Source organism: Melopsittacus undulatus, chromosome 11, assembly GCF_012275295.1.
Source record: "Melopsittacus undulatus isolate bMelUnd1 chromosome 11, bMelUnd1.mat.Z, whole genome shotgun sequence".
Taxonomy (NCBI): Eukaryota; Metazoa; Chordata; class Aves; order Psittaciformes; family Psittaculidae; genus Melopsittacus; species Melopsittacus undulatus.
Window position 1 is genome coordinate 1,252,481 of NC_047537.1, and position 19,564 is coordinate 1,272,044.

Sequence of the window (19,564 nt, forward strand, 5' to 3'; positions counted from 1 at the left end):
CTAACGGCACACAGCCTTTCCCTAAGGAAGTGTGTACGCAGCCGCGGTGCCTCCCGCAGTGAGGAGGTCGGTTCACTGCTCACCTCTTCAAAGAGAGAATAACGGGTTTCTAACAAGGTCACGTTAAGGTTTGCATTGTTGTGGACGGAGGGAGGTCCTGTGAGGAGCTTTCTGGCTCAGGAGCAGAGTTTGCAGCTTGTAACGTTTCATTCTAACGTGTTTCTCTTGGGGAAATGCAGGTATCCCACCTCTTGAAACCCTGCAGACAATGCAGCAGCCTACACCTGCCCTTCGTTCTTCACCACAGACTGAGCTGGCTTCAGTCTCTGGTCTACGGGGTAAGCAAGGGAAGGAAACTATGCTGTGAGGAGCGTTTCATGTGGAGCTGTGACTGTTGCTGGTACCTGGGGGAGGATGAGTACTCCAAACGGATTCCCGCAGCACTCAGGGGCGTGTGTCACTCGGAGCACGGAGGGTGGAGCGGTGCAGGACCTACAGGCTAAAAGAGCAGGAAAAGCAGCAAAGAAGGATGCTGGGGGCAATGGGGCACTTACCTTTGAAGATGCTGCAAGTGCAGGCACTGCTTTAACTGAAACCTTAAAGCTTCTACCCGATGACCTCAAAGCCAACATGAAATTGAAGCCGCTCACCCCAAGGCCTCCTCAGAAGCCCCGTCTGGAGCGTGCTGCGTCTCTGGATGAGAAGAGCTGGAGGAGGTGGAGGCGCTTTCGAACGAGCCAGGAGAGCCTGACAGACCCCAACGACACGAGCTCCTCCAACGGCTCCTTGCAGGACGCCCTCAGCCCTCCCACCCGGGGCAGGACCAGCCCCTGCCAGCGCTGCTGCCACCACAGCTCCTTGCACAGTTCCCCGGGTGCCTCGGACGGCAGTGCCGAGGGGAGGAGCCGAGGGAGCACCTCGGACCTGGGGAAACGAGCCTCTGAGCTCTCCAGTGCCTTCGGGGGGCTCCTGCGGGGGAAGGCGTTCACAGGCAGCAAGCCTCGGCTGGCCCAGGTAATGCCGGCGCGACCTCTGCCGCCCCTGGAGCTCAGCGGGGCCTCTCCCTCGCTGAGGACAGCGAACAGGATTGACTCGGATTGCCTGGATTACCGACAGCATTCTCAGCACAAGCTTGGGAGGGTGAGCAGCAGCTGGAGTGATAGCAGGCTGCACGGCAACGGGATGGTCTATGATAACTGCTCCACGCACTCCATGAAGTCTACGTTCAGCCTGCTCACTCCCATCCGCTCCAAGGATGTCCGCAGCAGGTACGTGCCCGAGCTTCTCCTGGCAAAGGGTTTGGGGTGTTAGCAGGGACCAGCTGGGCAGGGGCAGGGAAGTTCCAACTGATCTGCAAGAACAGACATTGTTCTGTGTTTTACCTCCTGCAGAGACTGGAAACAGTTTGGAGGTGAAGAGATTAGTACAAACACTCTGCATCTGCTCCTTTTAGCTGGGTATTGGGTTTCATAAATGTAAGTTTGATTTGTTCCTGGCTTGCTTGCAATATTTAAGTAATCATTCTAAAATTAAGGAGCAGTAGCTGTGCCAACAAAAGTATGCCAGGCTTGAACTGAAATGGTGAATGGCAGGAGAAAACCCAAGTAGCTTAGTTTAAAACTGTCATGCAGTACTTGCAGTGCTGTCACAGTGCTGTAAGGTGCTGAGGGTCCTCTGCACATGGTGAGTTGTTTGCCTTCTGGCAGGATCAGTGCTTGAGGAAGGGTGTGATTCCATGCAGGTCTCAGCACTTTCTCCTGGCATGGCCCTGACCTCCTGCTCTGCTTGCTCATTTGTCTTTATTCTTAGTTAAGTTTAGGTTGTTAATTGGAGGTGCATTAATCTGCTTGTCAGTCTATTGAACCCGCTCCTTGTGTTGGCTGCAGACCAAGTGTCTGTGAACACTGCCAGCACACACACTGCAGCAGGAATTACTGATGGTGCTGCTGGGCAGGGAGTGTGGTGGAAGGCAAAGACACCAGTTGTATGTTATAGAGACACAACAGTCTGCGAGCTCTGAGGGCTAGGTCTGATCATTGATCCAGAGAGGGGGAGTCAGTGGTACAGGGAAATGAATTCTGAGGTAAGGTGTTACTGCTAAAAAAGCCCCAAAGATGGATCGTTGCTTGATTGCTGTGAGGGTTTTCCTTTCATTTCCCTCTGGGAAGCTGTTGGGGTGAGCTGGGCAGGCCCATGGGGTGCACAGCATTCCCTGCCAGCGTGCTGCCATCGCTGCTTGCAGAGCTTAAGCAAGATTAAAAATGCTTATTCAACTTGCTGTCCCTCTGCCAATACCCCTTTGGTTTCATAAGCAGTGTGTTCTTGGGAGAGGCAGGCAGTGCAGGGCAGAGCTGTCTATATTGAATGTGATGTTCTTTTAGACCTCAGACTCAATAAATCATTTACTTGCACACTGACGTGATGAGCTGGATTGAAGGAGGAATGTGAGGTTCAGAGCAAGTTGGTACCAGAACAGTGGGAGGGGTGGAGGTATTTTTGTGGTTTAGGTAAACTGAGCTGCTTCAAGACACTCAAATATCAAACCAATCTCTCCATGTTCTGTCTGTGGTAAGTACAGTGGGGGCTGAAGGCTTTGGATGGCTTCAGCCTCCTCATCGCAGAGCCTGTGCAGCATCAGTCTCACCAGGTACTCATGTCCTGGCTTTGAAAAGGCTGGTTTATGACAAGGGTTTTATTTTCCTGTGTATGATCCATGAGGACTGGAACTTTATAAGGAACTTCAGGCAAGCAGAACAGTATATAAATGCCAAATGCCATTTTCTTGAGCTAAAGGTATGTTCTTGATTTGCTCAAGATTCAAGCATTGCCAATCATTATTCCAACTGTTGTGTCCTTTCTTTAGATGCTCTTTTATGGCTTTTCTGTTCACAGAAGCTATTTGGAAGGCAGCCTTCTGGCAAGTGGTGCCTTACTGGGAGCAGAAGAACTTAGCAGGTATTTCCCTGATCGCAATATCGGGATCTTTGTGGCCACCTGGAACATGCAGGGTCAGAAGGTATGTGCCCAGAAGTCTCTGCAGGTCTTTTGGCAGGGGCGAGGTTACCCAAGCCTTAGTGCAAGGATTGGTGTGGTGGCTTTTCCTGTTCATGACTGTGCTCCTTGTCCACTCGATTTCACTGTCGTGCTGCAGTGCCAAGGCCCTCTCGTGTGTGTATGTTAGTGAGAGTGCATTGTAATGGGGTTCCTTAGATAGTGGGTGTGAAAGCAGGGACCTCTGTGGCTTTTTCTGGCAGCTCCTTTACACCCCATTGCAATTAGGGGCACATGAAGATGACTGATGATTCTGTGCTTAGGAGGAGAATGTGTCTGCTGCTCAGTCTCCTGCCTGCATCCTTATGTAGTGTAGGAATTCAGGGTTGATTCTGCCAGGAGACTGAGGAGCTGTACTTGGAGGAACACAGACAACCCCTGGGGTGTTCAGGAAATAGCCTGTAGGGTTGGTGAAGGCATCAGTGGAAATCAGAAACATCATGTTACTGCCCCACATGGCTGAACTGTGCATATTGGGTTACTGCTGCAGTGGCAGCACCTAAGTCTGCCTTTTGGATGGAGATTCCTCAGTATTATCACTTAACCTGGTTTTTAAAGCCTGAATTGTTTGCATGTTCTTTTGAAGTCATTGCTTAATCTGGACTTTTCTTGTTCTTTTCTATTAAAACTCTGCATAACTAATACTGCTATTTGATCTTTATTTCTTTTCTAATAACAGGAACTTCCATTGAATCTGGATGACTTTTTATTACCAACAGATCCTGACTATGCCCAGGACATGTATGTCATTGGGGTTCAAGAAGGCTGTCCAGACAGGTAGCAAAAACAATGTAATGAACCATCCTCTTTTATTGCTAATTAATTCCTTTGTTTTAATTAGTCTGCAGATAGTCTCTATTGTATTATTAATCTTGTCAATAGAACCCCCATATTTAATAAGAATCTGAATTCCATTACATGAGCACCAGGGGAAGTGGGTTTGGGAGGAAAAAGTCACAAAGGTCTGTAAATACAGACCTTGTTGCTGTTGTTGGAGCAGGTAACAGCAAAGCTCCATCTGATTTCTGTGGGCATCTCACCATGGGTCTGAGCTGGCCATGAGTGAGCTAAAGCCAACAACAGTGTTATGTGCTTCCAGTTTCTAGTCTCTCTGAGGTTGATCAACCCTGGAAGAGTGGTTGAAGCTTCTGCTTTTTAGGGTATTTCCCAGTGGGAGACTTTCCCTGAGACATGTAAGCAGGTGCAGTGGCAGCAGTGAAGCTCGCTGCAGCCCAGCAGGTTTTGCTTACACTTACTTGACATTATCAGAGGCATTGCTCTGTTTTCACAATGCTCATTTCCTCTCCTGGTTGTTGTCTCTTGTGTCATCCCTGTGATCCAGCTGTTGTTCTTTCCTGCAGAAGAGAGTGGGAGATCCGCCTGCAGGAGACACTGGGCCCCCACTATGTCATGCTCTACTCAGCTGCACATGGGGTGCTGTACATGTCAGTCTTCATTCGGAGGGACCTGATCTGGTTCTGCTCAGGTGCGTGGTCCAGTAAGAGCTGGAGAGTGGGGGGGGTTGAAGGAGTGATGCTATCACGTCCTTCTCTCCAGGGCTTTCCTCCCCTAACTTTCCTGCTCCCTGTCTATAAGAGGCTTTTCAGTAAAAGCAGCTTCTTTTTCTCCTTCCAGAAGTGGAGTATGCCACAGTGACAACTCGGATCGTGTCTCAGATCAAAACCAAGGGAGCTCTGGGAATCTCCTTCACCTTTTTTGGGACCTCCTTTCTCTTCATCACCTCGCACTTCACATGTGAGACATTTGCAGTCTTGTTCAAGTGTCCTGAGGGAGGGAGGAGAGGGGTTGCTTTACAGAGGGAATAGAGGTGCAGGTCAGGCTGAAGTCAAAGCTCAGGATTGCTGAGCTGAGAACAATAAGGGAAGAGGATTTTTTGGTAGTAAACTCACAAAAGAACTGCTTTTAAAAAGCCAGCAATGAACTGTGCCCAATGATATCCCTCTTTGCACACTCCCTGTCATCATTTTTCAGTGTGTGTGTGCCCTGGGTCAGTGTTAACGTTTTATATGTGGGAAATGTCTGATGTCCTTTGGAAGCTCCTGTTTTAACCAGAAGTTGTAACTGAGTGAAAGCGATGCATCGTTGGCAGTAATGGGCTTTGTCTTTCAGCGGGGGACAGCAAGGTGAATGAGAGGAAACTGGACTACAATAAAACCATTCAGAGCCTTACACTTCCCAAGAATGTTCCGGATACAAACCCCTATCGATCCAGTTCTAGTAAGTGTGAAACCTTGCTTGGGTGAACAGGGTTTGTGCCATAGTTTTCAGTCTGTGCTAAGGAAGAGAGAATAAGAGTGCTGATCTGAGACAGCATGGAAAGAGAGCAGAGCTCTTTTTGTCTGAGGATGGTGGCTGCTCATGTGATTCATTGTTTTTAGGTGGGATGTAATTTGGGGGAAAATCTGAGAGAAGTTGAAATGGAGGAGAGAAAAACCACAAGGAGTTTTCATGTGATGTATTTTTTCTCAGAGCAGCAATAAGATCACTTTGGTTTCACTTTATCAATATTAGGGATGTGCTTCAAGTATTATAACTCCTGGTAGTAAAAAGGAAGAATTGATGCCTGTTCCTTTGGCATACACCAGGCAGCACTCTCAGTAAGCTCTGCCTCACACAGCTCTCACTGGAAATCACCGAGTTTCATTTTACTGAGTGTGTAGCTACATCACACGCTTCAGTTTTCTTCCAAAGGCAAAGGGAAGATCCAGGGCAGAAACATTTGGATTCTTGTTTTGCTTTCAGAACCTCTCAGGGAGTTCTCCCTCCTTCTGACCCTTCTGGTTTGCATTTGCAGGTGATGTCACAACACGGTTTGATGAAGTCTTCTGGTTTGGTGACTTCAACTTCCGACTAAATAAGGATCGTGAGACTGTGGATTCCATCCTGAACCAGAACCCTGAAACAGACGTGTCCAGGCTCCTGGCATATGACCAGCTCACTAGTGAGATGAGCAGGGGTGAGGGGAAGCTGGTTTTCTTCCCAGTCTCCAGGAACAGAGATATCTACACACAGAAATTATTACAGCCAAATCCCTATTTCCTAGAGACCTTTCATGCTTTCTCTTGTTAAGTTCCCTAAAAAAGGTCAGCAGATGTTAAATACAGTGTCAATTCATACAAGGGTCTTTCTGCTATGTATAGTGTAATCTTCCAGTCTGTTTCATCTGACTCTTCTATAAATGGGACATAATTCTGTCACAGTCTCAGGCATTTGGATTTGAACAGTAACACTTGCAAAGCATCCTGAGCTTTCGTTGGAAGGGGATGTGCATGCCCAAGGTGTTCTTTGTTTAAATAGCCACTGCCTGGTTTTTATCCTCACTATGTAGGAACTGGAGCTTGCTTCCAGGTCTTCCTTCCTGGAGCCCAAGCCCAGCTTTTTTTGTACCATGTATGTACCTGGCTGTTGTTTGTAGCCGGTAGCATTGAATACATGCAGAAATGTGCTCGGTTCTTAGGAAGGAGGAATGTTGTTGCTCATGCTTTTCTCTTTCCTACAGGGTCTATTTTCAAAGGATTCCAAGAGGCTGACATTCGTTTCCGCCCTTCCTACAAGTTTGACATAGGAAAGGACAGCTACGACACCACTTCCAAACAAAGGACTCCTTCCTACACGGTAGGGACGGTTTCAGAGCAGCAGGCTCAAAGGGGCTGCTCAGCCCGTGTCTGTCTCCAAAGGGGATTCTCAGCTGCAAGAAAAAGCTGCTTTCCACAGTCCACCTGCATGAGATACAGTCATGCTAGGATGTGCTGCTTAGGGGCAACAGGGAATGTGGAGCTGGCTTGGAAGGAAGGATTGTTCAGTCTGTGAGCACAGGGAGAGTTGGGCACAGGCTGCAGATCTTATTTTCCCTGCCTTACATCCTGCTCAGTGCATTCTGTGCTGTGCTCGGAGCTGGGTGCAGAACCACCGTTGGTTCTTCACTCTTCATGAACGTGTCCCTGTCCAAGACACTTAATTTCACTAATTGGAATGTGATAAATGGATTTGTCTCTTGTGAACCAGTGCTTTTTTCCAGGGTGGGTGTGCAAAGGCAGTTACATCCCTCTCCCCCTCTCTCTGCCCTGCAGGACCGAGTTGTGTTCCGCAGTCGGTACAGGGATGACATCCACGCTGTCAAGTACTCATCGTGTCCTGTGATCAAAACTTCAGACCATCGGCCTGTATTTGCCTTGTTTCGTGTGAAAGTGAGGCCTGGCAGAGACAAGTGAGTACCTCCTTATGTCCCTGTGTGTGACTGCACATGGCTCCACATGAGGATATGCTCCTGTTCAGTTTGTCCTCCCAGGAGAGTTCCTGAAATGGAGCTTACCCCACGCAGCTCTCTACAGCCTCTGGTTTTTATCCAATATACACTTCCAGTGGTCAGAGCAGTGAGAGTGCTTAAACCTTGCACTGCCATCTGAAATCCCTGCAGCTGGGTTCCTTAATCCTCCTGAAGGAGATAAAGAGAGTGTTGCAATCGACTATGAATCTGTGTTTTATCTGAGCTGCAGCTCTCTGGTTTTGCTATTGGCATGGACAGCTTTCCTCTCTGTTCCTCTTTCCCTCTTTGGGAGCAGTGCTGTTTTCCTCTTTTTTGCCTGGTTGGGGATGTCAGGCTATCTAGAAAATGGTGACTTCTCAAAGCACTTGGTCAGCAATGCAGTTAGAATTGGGATTATTTTGTTGTTCATGGCTATTAAATACCTGTTAAATAGGTGAAGCTGTGCTGCTGGGGCTCCCTCTGGCCTCTCTAGAAGAGACCAAGGTAAGAACTCTGTGGTGTACACCAAGTTATGAGTCAGCTTGTTCAGCTTTTCAAAGGAGTGGTTTATTGTTTAGGGTCACAAAGAATGTCCCCCATGAATGCTGACATTTTCATGATTAAACTCAATGTACATTTGCCTTTTTTACAACCAGTATTTCCTTCATTTCAATGTGAAAAAGCTTCACTTGTTGCTGTGGATGAAGGATGTTTTAGCCATTTTCTCCTGCAGCAGTAGCTGAATGCCTAAAGAAAGTGAAAATCAGGTTTCTGGCCTTTGTTGTAGAAACTAGTTGGGAAATGGTGGGAAAACAAGACTGTTTGTGCCCTGATCCAGTTCCCTGTGTTTGCATTGTAGCATTCCACTGGCTGCAGGGCAGTTCGACAGAGAACTCTATTTAATCGGCATAAAGAGACGGATTACGAGGGAACTTCAGAAACGGAAGGAGCAGAAGGACCAAAGATCCAGCAGCATATGTAGCATTTCCTGAGCTCAGAACTCTGTGTTAGAGGTGCCCGGAAAGAGGATTTCAGGCTACTACAAACTCTGCAGGGAATTGTCTGCCTCAGCACCTCTGGCAGCCACTGTGGCTCCTGCAGAATGTCTTAAACCTCATCCTGGTTTCATTTGCATGAGCTAATCCATGTAGCTCAGTGCTTTTGCTGAAGAAAATGAAGTCAGTTATGTAGGACATCCATCCCAACAGATGTAACTGATTTCATTCTATCCATACTATCTTTGGAAGCAACCGGGTTCAGCCTCTAAGATGACTCCATGCAGGGTGCCCAGCTTCTGGAACCGGCATGACCAGGGACCTCAGAAAAGCCTGCAGAAAGGTGAATCTGTTTGTTTGTTTGGTTTGATCTGGTTAACTTTCACGCATTGTGGGGATGTTTTCTTCTCCTTATCTGTACCAAATGTATGGTGGTATTCTGTCAAATGCATAACAGGGACCAGTGAGGGGACTTGGGCAGGTTTGGGTAAGGTTGGTGCTCCTGTGTTGGGCTTTTTTGTTCCTCTGCAACAAGATCTGTGTGAATGTACATTGGAAGTGTAGGAACACTGCCTTTCAATAACTGTTCTATAGGCCTTCTGTTGCTAAGGGGGAAAATAGTCTCTCACACCATGTATCTGGCTGTTGAGACTGTTTGAAACAATCCCTTCCTTAACTCACTTGCCCTCTGCTGGGGTGATGCTGCTGCCTGCCCTCACAGCAGGATACTTGCTCTGAGTACAGCTTCACCAAAGGGATCAGGATGCCAGGGGTGTCCATGCAGAGACACTGCAGCCAGTCACATCAGCACAGTCCCATTACCTCTGATGCCAGTTAATTCCTTTGGGTTTTATTTTTCCAATTCAGTGAACTGTAACTTCCTGCTTTTGAAGTAGTGTTGTCTTAAGGCTAAACGTCCTACGGGGACCAGTATGGCACTGGTAAAATGGTCAAGTACAGCTAATACTGAAGAACTCTTTATGGGCACAGATGGGTTGGATCATTAATCACCTTAGTACATAATCACTGTGCAAACAACTTGGAGGAAGTGCTGCTACCTATGCAACCTGTCCAAGACAGAGCTTCTGTTCTGCGGTACGAATGTTCATGGCACTGACCTGGCTGTAGCCATCAGGTATTTGATTTCCTTTCTTTTTAAAGGAATAAAAATAAATTAATGCAATACCAGAAATGAGCACCAGCTCTTATTGCCGGGCTGTCAGAACCAGCACTGTGTGACACTGGGTGCCCTGAGCCATTCGGCTTCACCTGGAAGAGCAGGACAGATTCCTTTGGAATCCCTTGCATTGAACAGACAAAACACATTTCACCTGCCAATTCATGAAATCCAGCCATTAACTAATGCATTTCAGAACTCTCACTACTCCATCATGTCAAGGTCTCTTTTATTTTCTTACAAACATACATACACAACAACTGAAGAGGATTTCCACACTGTGGGTTCCACAAGAAGCAATGCAACATTTTCTCCTAGTTGCATGAGGAAAGGTATGGGGATAAAGCAGGCAATAGCTGCCTCAGTGTTCTGCTCCCAGTTTGATTGCTCCTCACAGTACACACCTAGCCAGTGAAGTGCTGCACTGCAGCTGTCTACAGTTTTAAGCCCGTATGTTAGGGGAGTTGTGTAAATCAAGTGTTTTAGTCCTCTCTTTTGGGTCTCCCATTTCTTCAGTGTCACATGCATGGCACTTCATGTCTTTCTGTAACAGTGCCAGTCACTTTCAAGAGCATCAGCTTTCTACATGGTATTGTGCTGATCTCTGCTCTTAGCTGAGCTGCATCTCTGCTGGGAGACTGATAATTGTGTTCTCTCTTTGTAAGGCCTTAAGTTCCTCTGACTGACAATGAAGAAGTAGGTACAAGTTTCAGATGCAGCAGCAGCAACTTCTTTAAGAAAGAAGTTTGTTAATATACTAACTCTGGAGTAAAAGAACCCTTGCTCTTACAAGTGCAAAACCTGAAGAACAGGATCACTTTTATCCTAGAGTAAGTGTCCATGTAGTATTATACACGGTATCTCTGTAGATGAACTCCATTGGAAACTTAGACCTATGGCATAACTACTTTCCTCTGAGCGCTAGTAAAATGACAGTTATTTCCAAACATGTGAATTCTAGTAGTACTGCAGCTGGTAAATTACGCTGAAGAAATGGATCCAGGATGCTTGTAACAGAACCTGGACTACAGGAAACTTGTGGCCTAATTTCACATGGATAATAACCGGTATTCTCATCATTCAGTCTGACCAAGTCTTTGTTCACCTTGGTAGCAGCTATAAATATTCTTTTAACTCAGATACAGAAGCCAAGCTCTTACCATGCCACCCCATTCCTCAACAAGGGCACACACCAGGGCCTCCAGTGTGCCAGCTCTGCTTCTGCTGCTGGTATGGTTTAATGGTAACACACAGCAGTGACTTCTGCTCAGATACATGCTTTCAGTTGTAATGATGAACATTTTGGCTTGCAGTGTTCTCCCCAGTAACACCCATCCTCTCTTGTAACCTACTCAGAGGGTCAAAGTACTCATCCAGAGCCAGAGTGGGCCTTTAAGCCCAAGGTACCAAGCTCTTGACAGCCCATTGCTCTGAAACAGTGTATTTCAGCTGCAGCATAGCTCCATGTTTGCAGAGTCTGCCTGGAAAGACTGGGGGAGAGGGGGAAGTGGTTTGCAGCAATATTATCATCTCAAAACCTTATCAAAAGGCAGCGGCTCTGGCACGTGCAGGGTCTATCGGAAGAGCCGGTACACCAGTGGGAGCCGGCCGTCCCTGCTGGAGAGCGCTGCCTGGATGTGCTCGTAGGTGGGCAGATCTGTCAAGTCACCCAGGGCAGCCACAGCTGGCTTCTTGTGGAGCATCTTAGTGACCACTCTCTTGATATCAGTAGATTTCACTTGACCTGCAGGAAGAAACCCAAAGCCAGAGCTGCGACAACTACGTTCTGAAGAGCATGAAGCTTTATGAAGTGATTGGTGCTCAGAAAATCAATCACCAACTCTGTAGCTTCTCTACCCTGCTTGGTTTTTCCTTCCTCCTGACAAAAATACTAATTGTGCTAGCTCGTAAGCAGTTGAGATCAGTTTGGAATATGTATCTGAAGTATTTATGCCCCCAGCTTCCTAAAGCAACTCATCTGTGCTGCAAGAGTGTAAGTAGTGCAATCCTGACTGTACGTACAGTTCAGTTAAGGAAAAGCAGTGTCTACTCACTGATGAGGGCACACAGCTCGTGAGGTAGCTTCCTTGTGTTTGTTGCCAGCACTTGCCTGCCCACATCCTCAAAGATAACTGGCCGAGACTCAAGGTTCATCATGAGCATGGACTTCAGCTGCGTCTTCGCTCGCTCCAGTTCTACCTGTCAGTGAGCAGCAAATACAATCAGATGTTCCCAAAAGCCTGGCCAGTGCTCTAGCACAAGGTACCGTGTAAGAAAGTTCTGCAAACACATTCCTCTTTGAATGTGCTGCTAAAGTTACCATATTCTTTTACAGAAATACTTAACATGCTTATCTACAAAACTCCATTCTAACCAGGCCAGTGCAATGTACTATCTCAGCTCCAAGACCATCTGCACAGTGTGCACACTGGGCTGCTCACCTCTCCTACATCTCCTGCCATGAGAATGAATTCTCTTGTGATGATTTCCACCATCTCTCGAACCTAGGAACGCAGGTAAATGAAAGAAGATTAGAACGTTGCTGTCTGGTAATACGTGAGTCTGGTAACAGGTCTTTGAATACAGGGCTGTGTACCTGTTTTGGGTCTGCACTGGCATGTATACACAGGAGACCTGTATCCTCGTAACTGTGGTGGTAAGAGGTCGCATTGTACATCCAGTGGTGCCTGGGAGCATAGAAACAGTATTAAAAACCAGAATTTAAATGTAAAAATTAAACCAATATGGACAGGGAGTCCCCTCCTAGTGCCTTGTCAGGGTTCTCAGCAATGCCAATGGGAATGGTCACTCCCTGCCTCTGAGGATTCCTGCATGTGCCATCTATTTCCTTCTCTCTGCTTGCATCCTTGAGACCAAGCCCAGAACACCATGGAGCTGCATCACTGGTACCTACTGCCAATTCTGTTAATATTCCCTCGTGAAAGGATGGACTGGGCTAGTGGAGGGTGACAGAATTCCAGGTCACCTCTGCCCTTTACTTTGACTCCCTCAAAACACCCACAGACAAATCAATCCCCTGCGTTTCAAGTGGAATAAACTGATGTAAAACCAAGAGCTGTTGGCTTTCAACAGGTGAAGCCTCCCATGTGAACCTGCTAGAGAAGACCAAGGGTAGTTTCTGCTACCCATTGAAGAGAAAGGCAAACCTACCTGTTGAGCACATTGAGATACAGTCGGGTGAACATGCCCTTGCCAGGCCCTCCAGCGGAAAAAGAGCCTCCACCTCCCATCATCATGTTCAATACTGCAAAGGGAATGAAATCTTCCTCCTGAATGGCAACAAGAAGTTCAGTCAGTTAAAAGCAGAGCTCCCAGGAGTCTGGGGTGAGTAAAGAGGGAGAAAGAGACATGGCACAAGAATTGCTTAAAGGTCAGTGCCTTCCTCAGACTGTCAGTGAACTGCTGCTCGTCTGTATGCGCAGCATCAGCAGGAAGAGTGCCAGTGCTTGCATAATGAGAGAGTATTCTGGGATTCCTCAAGTACAGAACAAGGGATTTTAGGTTAATACTTACTAAAAATGAGCAGCTTTCTAACCCAATCATGATGTGGGTAAGCTCTGGGATAGGAGTAGGGCCCAGGCTCACATCTGACATATCTTTTTCAACCTGTGGGAAGGGCAGACAGATTATCAGGACTGATTTTCACCTCCACTGCATCCAGCTTGATGTGCTCCCAATTATTAACCTGTCTCCCAGATATTAAAACCAAAACCTATGGAAAAACCAGCTCAAGTCCAAATCTGCATCTCCAACAGAGAGGATGAAGCACGACACCACCTCCACCTTCCGTTCACCTTGACAATGCCTCCTGTGTACTGCGCCACGGATCTGTCCACATCCCTGGCCTGGCCACTGCCCCACACCGGCTCCACTCCCAGCAGATGCTTCCTGGCACACTCCACCAGCTGCTCATGCTCGATTCCCACCCCGGCCAGCACCATCCTGTCCGGTGTGTAGTAGTTCCTCAGGTAGGAATGCAGCACGTCCCGGCCAATTTTGTCTGTGTTTTCCACTGGGCAGAACCTATTCAGTCCAACTGTATTGTCTCTGTAGGCTGCCTAAAGGGAAACAGATAGACTAAAGTAACAAATACTACTTCAATCCATCCATCTAAACCTTCTTCCTGCTTTAGAATGATGCCTGTCTGTTTGAGACATGTAAGAGAGGAGGGGCTGAGCATCATTTCATTAATGTCAGCACAACTCAATGACATGTTGTCACCCATCTCAACAAAGAGAAGTGACAGATAATTGCAGTTTAGGTTAAAATCTTTCATGTGGGTAGAATGCAGGATTTCAAAGTGGAGGGACAACAAAATTCTCCCTCCCCACCACTGAAATCTAATTCAGTAACAGAAAAAGAGAACGCTGCATGTCTCGTACAGGGGCTGCAAGGAAGATGGACTTGGGTGTTTTACCGCATGGATCATTTCTGTGAGGAGAGGCTCTGGATCAGGTCTCATGTTCAAGTCTTCAAGCTCAAATCGAATTGCTGCTCGAGTCATCTCAATTTCCTCATCTGTAATAAGAGACAAAGAAGAGATCACAGATCACAACCACCACACAAAATCCCCGATCTCTGCATAACTTCTTGATGAGCACAACCTCATAAAAGATTAGCAGCAAGTTATGCACTGGGAGTCTGTTCTTTTAAGGCATAGACCCCTGCTCCCTCACCTGACAGCCTGGGCCGGAGCGCTACATCAGCCAGCAAGTTGACCACTGTGTCCAGGCCTCGGGCCTCAGCAGAAACAGCATACATGATGGTGTCCCTGCAACACAAAGCTGGGTTCTGCATTGAGAAGTCCCTGAGAAGTTATTCCTGGGGAAGATTCCAACTGGACACAACAGGAAAACTTTTCACAATGAGAACTATCAGTCATTGGAATAATCTCCCCAGGGAAGTGGTGTCCAGCACTGGACACAGTTCAGGTCTGGCTGGACAGGGTGCTGGGACAGGCACTCTAGGTCATGCTTTGCCTACACTTTTATACCTCTCTCAGGTTCACTTTTGTAGTTTCTGCATGGTCACCACAAATGGATTTCTGCTCCTTCCAAACAAGAAGCAGCTTTTACTGCCACAGAGCAGAACACACCCCTCAAAACACGGTCAGTGTTAGAGCCACTCAGGTGATGGAGCATGGAGAAGGAGAGTCATACCTCGATGCCTGGCAGTCACAGATGCCCCCGTGCTTTTCTAAGGTGAGGAGAATTTCATCTTTGCTACCAAACTGAGCTGTGGACTAAGAAAGAAAACAGCAATGCTATGAGTTAGTAAAGTAGTTACTGTGCATACTCCTTCAGGGCAGCCAAGAACAAGCATCATCTTGGACTGTGAGGGTGCTGAGGCGCTGGCACAGGGTGCCCAGAGAAGCTGTGGCTGCCCCATCCCTGGCAGTGCTCAAGGCCAGGTTGGACACAGGGGCTTGGAGCAGCTGCTCCAGTGGAAGGGGTCCCTGCCTGTGGCAGGGGTTGGAGCTGGATGAGCTTCAAGGTCCCTTCCAACCCAAACCATTCCATGATTCCATTTTACACCCGCTAACCCTGAAGGTGAAAGCACAATGAAGGACCTTCAAAATACATCTGCAGCCCCAATAACTAACTAGGAATGCTGCCACCACCTACGGCAGCAGATCAGACCCCTGGTGCTACCTATGCTGTGCAGATTCACAGCATCCCTCCCAGACCCCACCGGGCCCGGTACGGGACTCACAGAGAACGCCAGCTTTTCCAGGAAGTGCGAGATGCCACTGAGGTATTTGGCTTCATGTCTTGATCCCGAATTCACCAGAACTGGCGTGAACAAGAGCAAGCGTCAGTGTCACTCTCACAGCCCCATCGTGCCCCTCCTCAGCCGGGCCCAGCGGCCCGACCGCCGCCGCTCCGCCCGTACTCACGGCCCACGGTGCAGAACTGCCCGAACTTGTTCTGGGACGCGACCCGCAGCCCGTTCTCCAGCACCGACACCCGCGTCTCGAACCGCTCCCGGCCCTCGGCCGCCGCGAACACCGCCTTGGGCACGCCGGGCAGCGGGCAGCTCAGCGGCACGCTGGGGTAGGCACCGCCGCCGCTGGAGCTCCGGCCGCACCTGGGGGGCAGCGGGACCCGCATCAGGGGCCGGGACCCGCATCAGGGGCCGGGCACCGCCGCCCCCTCCCCGCCAGCCCCATCCCGGCCTCCGGGGCCGCACTCACCGCCGGGCCGGGCCCCAGGCGCGTCCCCTCAGCCACGCTATGGCGGCCGCCATCTTGCCGCCACCGGGAGCCTCTCTGCGCAGCCGCAATGCCCCGGGAGCGGGTGGGCGGGGTAAGGGCGGGGCTGTGATTGGGTGAGGCTGCAGGAGCCGTCACTGATTGGTCTGCTCTGAGGGGGGCGGGGCGTCGCCTCAGGGCGGTCGGTGGCCCGGACATGGCGGCGGGGGGGATGCCGGTGGAGCACAACCCGTTCTCGTTCCGCGAGTTCGTCCGCAGCAAGGCGCGGGGCGGCGGGGACGAGCCGCAGGTGAGGCCGGGGCGCGGCTGGGACGAGCCGCAGGTGAGGCCGGGGCGCGGATGGGCCCCTCCGCGCTGAGCTGGGCTCGTACTTCAGCGCCTTTGCTTCGCTTCCCCCTCGCAGCCCGGCCCGAGCCTCGGCCCGTTATTGCTGCCGGATCCGGCACCGCCCGGTGAGCCGGAGGACGATGAGGAGGAGGAGGAATGGAGCGGGAGCTACCAGCCGCTGGCCGTGGAGCAGGCCCACCTCGCTGCTGCGGGCCGCGCGTCGCCCTCCTCCGGCTCCTTGTGCGAGGGAGCGGAGCGGAGCGCGGCCTCTCCCTCCCTGCGGCAGCCCAGCTATGAGGAGGTGAGCGCCTCGGCCGGGCTCCCCGCACCTTGCCCGGGGCGGGCACAAACGCTAACGCGGCCTCTGTCTTGTATCAGCCGAGCTCCAGTGCCGGATTGCCACACAAACTGGCTCTCAAGGCTGCTGTCAGCAGCAGCTGTGCGATAAGTGCCAGCTTGTTAGTGTAGCTTGAAGAGCAACAGCCTTGAAAAGCTGCTCTGCAGCCTGGGCCGGAGCCTGTACCTTGTGTGTCCCACTGCTTTTGGCAGCAGGTGACTTCCTCATGCTCCCACCCTTTGAGGTCCAGTTAGTTTAGAGTTAATACCCTTTGAGGTCATTTAGAATGAACAGTGTTTGATTAGTCATATCTGTGCTGGTGGTTCAGTGCTGCACAGGATCAGTGTGGTTAAGTAGCTTCAAGAGGGGAAAACAAGATGTGGAAGTAAGCTTGAGCATCATATAAAGTGCAAAACCTCCCAGCACTAGAGTTGAAGCTGGATATTTCTTGTGGTACTGGCTTTGGAGTGTTGGTGGTGCTGTGAAACTGCACCCTCTTTTCTAATGAGGGGTTTTCTTTTTATAGCTGAAGGAAGAGAATGCCACTTTGAGAAGCAAGATCAACAAGCTTCAGATTTTCTCTGAAACTCAAGCAGACAAGTGCGTAAGCCACAGTGTGGGGGAAAGTAACCACACAGACAAAGAGTTGTCTTAAAAGAGGTGCTCAGTGGAGACAGTCACTGTCTTTAAAGGGGAAAACTGTAGTTGAAATCTGTGCTATTTGTTTAAAAAGCTTTTTAACCTGATTTTCATCTTGAAAAAGGCTTGGAAAGTGAGTAGCAAACTGAGGGCTGAGGAATGTGTGTGTGGTTTACACTTCATGCAGTTTAGGTGCTTTGCAATAATGAGGGCAGGGCTTGACAAGGGGCATTTCATAAGGCTTCAAAATAACAAAATAATCGTAATCTCTCCCATTTGAAACAAGAAAAATATTTTTCATTTTTGGTGGTGACCAATTTGATACTGAGGGACTTGATTTTCCTGAGGTTAAACAACCTGGTGACCAGTATAGGGTGGTGTTTAAGGGTTCCTTAAGTTCCCATCCGAATCCTCTGCTGCTCCTTGTAGTGAGGCAGCTGGTGCTTCCCTGGTGATGGGGTAACTGTTTCAGAATTACACTCTCTTCATTGCTCTTACAACAGGAAAAAATGAGCTTCTTGTTCCTTCTCTTCTGAAAAGCATTTTCTTCTGGAAGTATTTAATGCTGCAGGTGCTCACTGAATGTTGTCTCCTCTAAGGGTGAGGAAGCTTGAAAAAAAGCTGGAGGAGAACAAAATCAAAGAGGAAAAAGAAGCACAAGATTTGGAAGCGATGGTGCAGCACGTGGAACAGAACCTCCAGCTGATGACTGTGAGTGGTGGTCCTTGCAGAGGCACCTTGCAGTCAGAGATGTGCAGTTCTGCCCTTTTTGCTTCCCTGGGAGCATGAGGGAAGATGGAGTGATCCTGTACCCCATGTGAGCACTGAACAGCTCTGATGTGGGCTCAGACTTTTCCCCCATAACAACACTGTGTCCCAGTCAAGAACTTTTGTTACCAAAAATAAGGGAGGTTTTTGCATTAGTCCCATTTCTGGATTCATTAACAACTTCATCAGCTCTTCTGCAGCCTTCTGAAAGCATGTCCCATGTGAACAAGCTGCTTCCCTGCTGCTTATTTATACCAAGTACTGTTTCCCCAAAAACAGTAGTAATTTCACATCCAGAAGTGATGGGTGGCACTGGAAGATATCAGAAAGGAAAACTGGGAGGGAGGAGAGAAGGCAGCTGCTCAGACATGTCTGGGGCACTTTCCCTTCTAATGCGTTTGGAGCACTGGGTGGTGCATCCCAAACAGAGTTGCATGCTGCAATCTGGCATTCCCATGTAACTGTCTGTTGCATCCTGACCACGTTGCTGTGGGATAAATGATCTCTGTTCTGTTTCAGAAACGGGCTGTTAAAGCGGAGAACAGTGCTACAAAACTGAAACAGGAGAATGCGTTACTGCAGGTGGGAAGCGGTGCTCTCAAAGCCAGAGGGATGTGGCAGAGCCTGTATAGCGTTAGACAAGGTGTCAATACTGGTGACAGCTTCCATCCCTGTTTCCAGCACTGGCTCCTGACTGGGTCTGTGAAGGAAGCAGGCTTGAGGGCATGCTGCTGTGGATGTGCTGTGTGTGATTCCAGCTCAGTTTCCTGTCGGAGGCTGCTTTCAGAGCTGGGAGGAGCCTCCAGGTGGTCTGGTTATGGGATCTCTTTGTTGGTTTTACCTAATAAACTGTGAATGTGTTCTTTAGCTGCTTTAGTTGGGGATCATTACCTGTGGGAGCTCTGTGGTTTTGAGGTGAAGTCTCTCTGCTCCCTCCCCAGGTTCAGCTCCAGAATTACAAGTCAGAGAACGAAGCCTTGAGGTTGGGCCAGGCAGCGAGTCTGGCCACGGTGAGGCAGAATGCAGATGCTGCCCTGCAGAACCTTCTCACTGTCATAACCAACTCCCGGGCTTCCATCAGGTGAGTTGTTTTATGATGACTTCCTAACACCATCCAGAGGTTACAGCTAAATGTTCCCAGGGCTTTCCTTTCTGGATTGAAAGTTGGGTTCTTATTTTTGTATGTTATCAGCTGCTCCATGTTCTTATTCACCCACAATGTGTTTTTCTCCAAGTTTAGGTAATAAAAATGACTGGAACGTGCAAGTCTCGTTATTTTTACTTAATGTCAAACCATTATAGAGGTTCTGTAGGTCTCCTACGTTTCTCCAAGGCTCCTGTACCTCAAGAACCACAGTTTTCCATACAGATAAACTTCTTCTGGAGAAATCAGTACCTGAGTAAAAACAACTGACCTGGCGCCTGCTTCACCCTCTCCCTCTTAACGCTGTGTCCCCCCCTCCTTGCAGGCAGCTGGTCTCTGGAGCAGAGTCACTGCAGCTTGTCGCTGATCTCCTCACATCCATAGACAGGATTTCAGAAGTGTCCCAGGATGGACAGTGACTGGAACAGAACGGAAACCATTCCCAAAAACTCTGGTTTTGATACTTGGCTCATTGTGATACACAAAGCTGTTGTTGCTGCTGCCACTGGACTCCTAAAGCCCGAATTGACATGAGTACGTGCCTCTGGGCTGGGACCGCGGGTCCTGCTTCCCCCGTACCCCGATTCCCCCCGGGACCCCACAGAGCACTCGGGTTTGGCTGGGACT

At 49.0% G+C, this 19,564-nt stretch overlaps 3 protein-coding genes across 3 annotated transcripts; 2 read left to right on the top strand and 1 right to left on the bottom strand.

Moving 5' to 3' along the window:
- Positions 1–312: 312 nt before the first annotated feature.
- Positions 313–9,496, top strand: INPP5E (inositol polyphosphate-5-phosphatase E). The gene is made up of 10 exons (XM_005146305.3): positions 313–1,268; positions 2,893–3,016; positions 3,731–3,828; positions 4,413–4,537; positions 4,687–4,806; positions 5,182–5,289; positions 5,867–6,028; positions 6,572–6,687; positions 7,143–7,279; positions 8,178–9,496. The coding sequence occupies exons 1-10, from the start codon at positions 415–417 to the stop codon at positions 8,308–8,310; spliced, it is 1,977 nt and encodes a 658-aa protein (XP_005146362.2). The 5' UTR covers positions 313–414; the 3' UTR covers positions 8,311–9,496.
- A 1,327-nt stretch (positions 9,497–10,823) lies between these two features.
- On the bottom strand, positions 10,824–15,768 carry PMPCA (peptidase, mitochondrial processing subunit alpha). Its single transcript, XM_034067407.1, has 13 exons — positions 15,705–15,768; positions 15,408–15,598; positions 15,224–15,303; positions 14,671–14,753; positions 14,188–14,282; positions 13,929–14,029; positions 13,306–13,569; positions 13,025–13,117; positions 12,662–12,780; positions 12,087–12,177; positions 11,932–11,994; positions 11,545–11,689; positions 10,824–11,234 (listed from the first exon to the last, which is right to left on the bottom strand). Exons 1-13 carry the CDS (start codon positions 15,755–15,757, stop codon positions 11,065–11,067), a joined length of 1,548 nt encoding a protein of 515 aa, XP_033923298.1. The 5' UTR covers positions 15,758–15,768; the 3' UTR covers positions 10,824–11,064.
- A 126-nt stretch (positions 15,769–15,894) lies between these two features.
- On the top strand, positions 15,895–19,405 carry ENTR1 (endosome associated trafficking regulator 1). The gene is made up of 7 exons (XM_034067408.1): positions 15,895–16,011; positions 16,126–16,350; positions 16,913–16,986; positions 17,625–17,736; positions 18,313–18,375; positions 18,735–18,874; positions 19,263–19,405. The coding sequence occupies exons 1-7, from the start codon at positions 15,919–15,921 to the stop codon at positions 19,354–19,356; spliced, it is 801 nt and encodes a 266-aa protein (XP_033923299.1). The 5' UTR covers positions 15,895–15,918; the 3' UTR covers positions 19,357–19,405.
- Positions 19,406–19,564: the final 159 nt, after the last annotated feature.